The 9,322-nt window shown below is 42.6% G+C and overlaps 1 protein-coding gene across 1 annotated transcript in view; it reads left to right on the top strand.

Moving 5' to 3' along the window:
* Positions 1 to 8,135: 8,135 nt before the first annotated feature.
* Positions 8,136 to 9,322, top strand: part of LOC108779182 (uncharacterized protein K02A2.6-like) — a 12,392-nt gene continuing 11,205 nt past the window's right edge. Inside the window, exon 1 of the mRNA XM_018546548.1 lies at positions 8,136 to 8,285. Coding sequence (XP_018402050.1) covers positions 8,136 to 8,285 — 150 coding nt within the window. The remainder of the gene's footprint in view (positions 8,286 to 9,322) is intronic.

Below are 9,322 nucleotides of genomic sequence, written 5' to 3'. Positions count from 1 at the left end.
GGGCGAGTGGAGGAGGTCTGATGGGTCGAAAATGGTGGAGGTACGAGTGAAAGGTGAGAGAGGATGTTGAAAAGTTTAAATTGCGGTTTCAAAAATTTTGAATCCGAACAGAGAAGAAGAAGAAGAAGGAGAAAAAGGAGACGTTTCTTAATTTTTCATTAAAATCACCACTTTTCGACCGCTTATATCTCCAGAATGGCTTGACCGATTTAACATTTTTTTGGCTCAAATTACTTGTGATGATGCGGCCTTTCAGGACATACATAATGTTTGATTCAAAATTTTTTATATTTTAGTAGTTATGCACCTCCCACAAATTTGGTGGCCGGGATAAGAGACTTGTAGCGTCTCTCAGTTTTTGAACATGGCAGGATACACTACCGCGTCTCCTGATACATATATAAAATGTTCTATATGGTTCTTGATTTAGTTGATATGCGCCGATCGCCTGAAAAAACATTTCGGTCGTTTGACACTTGATTCGGAGAAATTACGGCTGAATGACGTAACAGTGAGTCAGCGAGAAGGATTCCCTCCCCCTCCCCTCTCTCTCTCTCTCTCTCTCTCTCTCTCTCTCTCTCTTTCTCAGATTTTCTCGCTGTCTAGTTCGGTCTCAGCGCGCCGAAGGCAAACAAGGACGATCGATTAAAGAGACAAGGACAGCGCGGTGATCAACGCGCTTCTGCTATCAGGTCACACGTACACGAGCTCGTGCTTGTGTGAGTGCTACCTGTTGTGCCAGGCCGCCAACCGATGGCATTAGTGGCGATGTCGTAAACCGTCTATGGCTTGGCATCGCACAAGTGACGATCGGAAGCTTTCGCGGATCCACGCAAGACCCCTCTCCTATAGGGCCGCATCCGGCTCTAATTGGCTTATCGCGACTACGCGACCTCGCGACAAATCACAGAGAGTCCTGCGGGTCACGTATCCTTTGGCTATCTGGCGCGCATTTCAAAATAGACGGAAAAGGCTTTCTTCTCAATCGGCGGTCTTTCAGCGATCTCCATGGAACTTGGTGCTTTGGCTAATGTCCGGCCAGAGCCAATCCATTCCATTATTACGTCTCTCTCCGAGGCATCTGCAATAAAGGTGTGGTAACCACCAAATGATAGCAAAATTAACAACTGTTACAGAATAATATGACCTGCGTGTACCACGCTCCTCGATGACGCAATTTGGATCCTCTCAGGTTACTATCCGCTTCTTCGGTACGAATTCTTTCTTCCTTCAGTGAGTAAGGTGGCAAAAATACACAAACCTAATGCAACCACCGTTCACGTCCAAATATGACTTCAAATCGCTGTAAAAGTGTCTGAAAAGTAACTAACGTATCTTATACAAAAAATATAAGTTTGGCACACTCGCTTGTGCCCTCGCCCTTCGAGCCTAGAGGGTCTCCTCGTAAATTCCGTTAAAGTGACTAATAAAAAATATCACGTCACGATACACATATATATGAATAAGTACTTTTTCCTGCGAAATTGTTAATTATAACTAGAACCCGAATTAAAGTTCTGAAATCGCGTTGATTATAGCTAGAGATACTATAATAAAGATTCGACAACGAGCCATTGTGGGGTAAAACCGGATATCGATATGACGTTTTTGATGGCGGTTTATTTTGATTGTGGAATAAATGCAAGAATACGATATGTACAATATTTTATTTAAAGTTTGAAGTTTTATTTAAAGTTTGATGTTTTTCATTTAGGAATGTGAATAATGAATATTAAATAAAATATATTAAAAAAAGGCTTACTAACTATTTTATTAGTTTTCCCACGTAAGGTTAGGTAATATAAATTGAGATTATTAAGGAATTATATATTATTATTATGTATGTATTGTAACCGTACTTGTGAGTGCCGGCACAACTTCGTCGCATCCTCCAAAAGAAATCCAATTATGCGAAAGCTCTTATTTGATATTCACAATACTTACTGGAGCAATAGTGCGGTTCATCAATAATTCTCGCGTGATTCGAGATGTTACAAAAGTTAACAAGTTACCTTGTTCAGCAAAGATCTTAGTCGCTATCAAAAATTCGTTGGGCGCCAGGCACGAGAGAGCGTGCCACTTTTCGCACAAATCTTTAGATAAATGATTTTCTCGGACAAGAAATTATAGATTACGCGGATTCTCGCGACGAACTAAACAACTAGCTCAGCCAACGGAATTGGCAGAGGGGAGTGGTTCGCGGTAAGCGGGAAAATTGTCGGAGAACAATAGAAAGGCTGAAATAAATGCACAATAATTAAGGAAAACAATATAGAGAAATCAATATATTTTTCAAAGACTGTACAATGATGGCAAATAACGACGTTACAGTTTGACCTTCCGCGCTCTAGTTCGCCGTGCAATAACAATGGATCTCTTACTCTCCGTCGGCAACAAGAAGTAAATTCGACAATAATTTGGCGATAGGAATATGCGAACAAGCTTAAACTTTACTGCGTTGACAAGAAATTACTTCGCGGAATAATCGTAACATACGATGTGACGATAGCCGACAACGATTCTATAACGCGTAGTAACGCCAGTCTCGACTTTAAAGAATTCTCAGTAACTAACAAATACAAAAGTGACTTGGCGGGAATAAGGGCGAGCAACTACAGTAATTAAGCATTCTCAAATCTTAGCGTCGGAGCGGATGGCATGTGTCCCCGGCAACGATTACTCTACACGCCTTCAGGCGACCGATCCGATATCGGCAACGTTAATACGCAATAGAGCCTAGCGCGAGATCCACTCAAGACGCATTCCACATACCACGATCGGTGGTTTTACACAAATTATATGACGCTCGCCTCACCACGATACGATCCTCGTCGATCCTCCTCGCTTTTCCTTCAATCTCTCGGCAACAGCAACGCAGGTTCAGCGTCCAGAGATTCTCTTAATAGGTCCTCGTTAGGCTACGGAGATTCTGCGTCCTCCTCACATGCTCGATTACCGCACAAGTGGCAATCGGGAGCTTCCGCGGATCCACGCAGGCCGTTGGCCCCTCTCCTATCGGGCCGCTTCCTATTCTAATTGGCTTGTCGCAGCCACGCGACCTCGCGACTAATCACAGCGAGTCCTGTGGGTCGCGTATCCTTCGAAGGTCTGGCGCGCTTTTCCAAATTAGACGGCCGAAGCTTTCCGTCTTGATCAGTGGTCTTCTATCGCTCTCCTCAGAAGTGAAGGCGGCTGCCACTGTTCGGGCCGTGCTGAGACGGTCCCTGAGTATATCTTTCTCTCTCACACTTCCGGTTATACCCCAAGCGACGGGAGCCAATCAGAAATCGTTAACGCATTGTCGAATCTTTGTTATAGTATCTCTAATTGGGTGCTTTCCAATTGATGACACAAGTCGACACAAGTATCGTTCTATCTTTCTTGATATTTAGTGATTGACAAAGATAGAACGACACTTGTGTCGATTTGTGTCATCAATTGGGAAGCACTCATTGTAGCTAGCTCTCTCCACTTTCACTTCGCTCCAGGCTGCGACGCGCGGCGTAGTATCGATGATGGGGAACGACGGACGCCGTCGCGTTACCCCCTATCGGTGCTCCACGCAACGGCTTCGGGCATAACGAATAGTAGTGGGAATAGAAACGTGTTACGATCGACTCGAATTGGTACGTCCGTCGGCGGAAAATCCGGGCTCTAATTATAACAATAAACATTTAGCAGGAAATTACGAGTTACGCTACCAATATTAATGTCTCTATATATAATTAAGAACAATTATATTGATATGTAACGTGCGCAGCTAGAAGCAGCCGCGATGCCGCATACGCTGAAACACGGGCATAAAAACTCTGAATGCGAAAGCATGCATGCAGATGCATTCTGAGCGCGGGCAATGGTACCATAGCGATGGTGGCGGCTCCGAAGAGCACCCTTAATACTAATACGAAGATTGTGACTAAGAACATACATATAATTGGCAATTATAATAGTCGAAAATTTCAGAATAATGCTCGCCACGAGCATTCACATGATAGCAATATTTCCTTTGCCACTAGACGTCATCCCTTGACTGTTGTATAAGGCGATCCTTAATAGGATTTCGCGTATATTCTTCTCTGGCATTCGCCGATAATTCCAGAGCTTTGATATTACAAGTAACTCACTGGATCGGTCGTATAGGCGCGATTCAAGGTAGTATAATTCACCGCTAATAATTATTTCTATATTAGTAATCATTGTGAAATTATCCTTTGTACATTTAATTCTTACAATAAAATATTAATTACAACAATCTCGTATTAAATCATTCTAAATTAACAATAAGATTTACATCAGAGCTTGGACATGGTAAGCAACCACTACCCTTATCCTCTCCCTTTATCCTCTCAGTGTAATGCGCTTCCTCTATGTGCGCTTAAATACGATTGCCTCTCTCTTTTTCTAAACGTCTCAGCCTCCCCTTATTCTCTCAGTGTAATGCGCTCACTCTATGTGCAACTAATAATGTTAAACTAGTGTTAACTAATGTTAAACATGATTCTCTATCTCTCCCTTTTTTCAGGAAAATTCCTATTTCTCCAAGAACATAACTCTCCTTCTCTCGACCATTTCCGTATCAATTTCTGGTTGACCTCGCGAAATAGAATACATTACGCATACATATTATATATAAATATGTATATACATCCAGAGTTAAGGCTCCACCTCACGCGCCTTTTCAATTGTAACATAGTGTTAGAAGTAAAAGTAATGGTTAGAACGTTGAAAATACTGTCACCCGGACGCGACAGTATGTATCGAAATTTTTCAAGATTTTTGCACCTGTTCCCCATACTCTGTATAGTTTAGATACTATCTTTGAAATCTTTGATTAATATAGTGTGTGTAATTCTAGTAATATGCATTGTTACGTGCAAGCTCCGATTCCGGGAGGAGCTGCGGAAGGGCGTAACAAACTTTACCCGAGATTCGGTCACGCTCGATCTCCAAATTTCGGAAGGGGGCAACGGAGGAGCGCAACCGAATTCGGACTCTCGCAGGTACACACCGTGGAGTGTCCTGCGAGTCGAACGTACCTTTAAATGCTCCGGAAAGTGGGTCAGTGTCCCGAAAGAGACACTATGACGCCCTTTTCCCTAAGCAGCACGAACGTCGATTCTTTAAATTTTATGTCAGGGAACTTAATCCCTATGACCTGGGAATGGACCTGTGCGATCTATGAGGTTAACGGGAAGAATACGAGTAAGGAGTTAAGTAAAAATTAAGCGGTTTCACATTAAACGATTAATCTTAAATATTTATTAATTATAAAAAAAAAGGAACATTAGAAATTAAACGTAAATAGATACAAAATAATAAAAATATAATATGTGTGTGGGTGAGTGTGTATACTGTTCGAGTGAGAGGAAAGGGAGCGGGGGAGGAGTTAGGGAGGATTACGACGGCAAGAACAGGAGCGAAGGATGCTCAAGGGAACTAAGAAAGAGGTGCCCGTTCACTCCAGGAAGGTACACCACGGTTACCTGCTCTGGAGGGTAGGATCCTAGATATCAGAGAAGCGCAACCGATGTTCCGCGTCCTGATTGGCTGATGACTGTCAGCCAATCATGACATTCATTCATTGGTATTAAAAATGGCCGACTAATAGACGATTGGTGGATTTCATAGTTCGTCTGCAAACGACGCCATTTTTAATACTGTTTTTCGTAATTTTGTGATACTGACTTAAGCCGTTTGCGCTTCTCTGATATCTATAGGGGAGCGTTCCGAGTTACGCATGAAGCGCGTATACTGCATTACTGGTGCGTAACGCTTTGAAATCGTTCCGTTTAGTCAATGCGCATGAAGAGCTTTAGTTATTCGGAACGATTTCCTATGCATTCTATGCGAGTTCAAGATGGACGCTATACAAGACGTCAATAAACAATTTCCAATAATTATAATTTCTTCGTTAACACTTTAAAGAAAAATGATTTTCCAATGAAAGTTCCGAATCTGAGGGAGCAAGTGAGAGCGAGTGAGCGGTGTTGCTCGAGACGATATTATGACGGGTCGCAGCAAAAAACGGACGGCTCACTATGCTCCCTTTTTCTTCCTCGCGGTCTCGGCTAGCGAGGCTGATCAGCTGTGCCTGGCTTATATTTAGAACTGTCAATACGGCAGTCTGTAATTCGCGACGCGTGGTTGTTCGGGCGTTATCGCGGATTCGCGTAGATGCGCTAAGACGGGCGATGACCAGCGGCCGAGAACGCTCGGCAGAGGTGGAGAACTCTCCACCCCGGGCGACTGCTGGTCGATCGCGGTGCGTGATGCAGTGGTTGTTGCACGTTGCACCGAGACGGCTGCCGAGAACGCTCGGCAGAGGCAGAGCACACTCTGCCCCTCGGTTCTTGCCGTTCGGTGCACTAGGATGCCTGACTGGAGACCTGTCGAGAACTCTCGACGGAGCTAGAGTACGCTCTGGCCCGTTTTCTCGGTGTCGTGTAGGCTTTTGAGGATTTCGGGATTCGTTGTCTGGAGCAGGTCGGGACAGGAATCACCTCTTTTCTCGTAACGCGGCATTTTTATACGAACGAAAATGCCGCGTTCGTGGTTTTTCGCTTTCGCTCGCGTTTTCTCGTACTTTGCGGTGTTCGGGTCTGAGTCCCAAGAAGTGGGAATCCGCGGCGATCGCTCTACTTCGGTCTCGATCGGCGGTGTTCGGTGTTACGCGGCCGTTACTGCCGCTTTGTACCTGCGAATTATGTTTGCTATTTTATCGGGCGCTATGCGCCCTCATCACTGCATCGCAATCAGCGATGCAGCGGCGTTCGGCTGGGTGGTGTTAGCCAGAACGATGGGGGATGCATCGTTACACTATTAATGGTAGATAAATCACGTGAAAACAAATTGGAGTTAAAAAAATTATAGATTACGTCGATCGTGTAATTCCTAATTAATGTAACGTCTAATCTATACATTAAATAAATCAGAGTAAAATAATGCCATTAATTTTATCTTGGCTTGCTTTCGCCATATCCTCTTCATTTAAAAATGAAGTTAATATTTCATTTTTATCTTCTAATAAGACCGGGAATTCATGCAATTGCTGTAATCGCTGTTCCATTGCAAATCGCAAATATTCGTCCGTTTACTGTTATGTTGTCCGGTACTTGTTGCTCGTTCCGAATTAAAAAAATCATGGGCATAGACCGTATGAACGCATTAGACGCATCAACTGCCTCAAGTCGAAAGAGAAGCAGTCAATGCGCTGGGTGGGGTGCTAAGAATTCAGTACGGTTAGTACAATCTGGGGAATTCAAGTACTCTCAAAGCGCTTTCGAAGCGCGCAATAGTTAACTCGGAACGATCTTCTATGCAGTCTACGCGCTACATGCGTAACTTGGAACGCACCCTAGGACTCTACTGGAGGGAAAAGGATTTGTGAGGAGGAGGAGTAGGAAGAGGAGGAGGTATTGGGGGGAGGTAAATTAGATTCAAGAAGGAGAGGGGGAGTGGGAATATCGTCAAGGGAGATGGGAGGGAACCGCTCGTTCATGGGAAATGCCAAGAGGGGAAATTGAGGGAGAATCGAGGGGGGGTTAGGAATGGAAACGTGGTGAGATCAAGGGGGAAATCGAGGAGAGGGACGGGAGAGTATGATGGTTCTGTGTAATGTGTGATCGCGGTGTGATTATCGGTGGCGAGCTGAGCAGAGGAAGGCAGCGTAGCGAGAGCTGGCTGACGGAGCCGTGGACTCCGGCGGTTTTTAGCGAGGGGGCCTCTTGGGCGAGACTCCCTTGGGGGAACGCGAGTTCGCACTAGAAATTAAGGCAGTGCCGCGTGAAAAAGAAATTATGGTTGGGGATTACGTGCATACAATTGTGTACGTATATTCCCCTAAAAAGGAAGGTAAAAGAGGTAAGGGGGCAAAAAAATTGGTCTTACTTGCTGGTCGGAGCGGCGAAAATTCTCTGTCCCTTACAAGGCTGTTGCAGTGACGGAACTTCCGGTCCTTGAGGTGAAGGCGGAACTTCCGGTCTTTGAAATGGTCACGGAACTTCCGGTCCTTGCGATGGTCACGGAGGCGCACAGCCGCTGATGGTCTTGGTGCACAGATTTTATGTACGGAGATCTCAGTCAGTTGACTCGGGCTGTTACCTCGGACAACTGATTTCAACCGGTTAATCGCAACCATGGTGGAAGGATTACATGGTGTGCTCAGATCGGCTAAACCACGCCCCTTTTCGCAGCAAACTGCTTCAGGTTCCGCACGTCTGCCAACAATATTTAACGTCGAAGAGTTACTGAACCTGAATTTAGTCGCATCTTTGTCACACGTACTAGTGGGTGTCCTTTTCTACCGTGATGTCTATCGACATCTGTTCACTCACGGCTTTGCTCTGACTCAAGTCCACCGAGTCCACGCGTTTTTAGAAACGTGTGATTTGTGCAGTTTTGTTTAAAGAAATTAAAAAATTAAAGACATTAAACTATTATTGTACATTATTGTTGTAAAAAGCATTAAATATTAATTTTCATATTTTATACACTATATTATACACTTTTATTAATTCTCTTTACAATGAGCGCAGTTGATTTCTTGTCGCATTGTAGAGCGAGAAGAACATAGATTTGATCAACCTTCAGGAACTTATCCTAATAAACATTTTCAACTTAAAATAATTTCAGAGATCGTCTTTAATTAAATACATTTATTAATTACACGTATGAATGACCGTGTTTATTTTTAGCTCTCAATTGCCCATTAATTAATTTAATTCACATTTATTATTATTTCGCCCGCGTAAATAAAAATATATGTTAATAACAAGGCTCAATAAATTTAAAAAATAATTAAAACAACAGGGCTACGAGCCAACATTCGTTAAATTATAAAGGTCTTAGTAAATATAAGATGTCATTAGTTAAAAATAAATATAAAGTTTAATAAAATTTAAAACAGACGTTTCGACCTCTTCTGATTTTAAATTGTTTATTGTCAACATCTTGAAATGGGTCTCTCTTCGCATTGTTCTAATTATATATTAATCATAATTGTATTTTTATACAATTTTACAAGAAATGTGGAGCTTTTTCAAAATTTACATTATTTAATGATTGCTTTTTGTCGGACTCTTGCCAATTTGCGCCGAGATGATTAAGTCTTCAATAGCGAGTGAGATTAAATACCCACATCACAAAATTTATATACATATTTTTCGTATTTTATAATATTTTTACACATGTATTCGTTTTTTAATATTATATTCTGTACATCGTTAACGATTCTTGCGATTTTTTAACATTGATAATGACCTAATAAAGGTCGAAACGTCTGTTTTAAATTTTATTAAACTTTATATTTATTTTTAACTAATGA

The sequence above is a fragment of the Cyphomyrmex costatus genome, unplaced genomic scaffold (assembly GCF_001594065.2).
Source record: "Cyphomyrmex costatus isolate MS0001 unplaced genomic scaffold, Ccosl1.0 scaffold563, whole genome shotgun sequence".
Taxonomy (NCBI): domain Eukaryota; kingdom Metazoa; phylum Arthropoda; class Insecta; order Hymenoptera; family Formicidae; genus Cyphomyrmex; species Cyphomyrmex costatus.
Note: the sequence above shows the minus strand (reverse complement) of the source record. Positions and strands in the feature narration are given on the sequence as shown.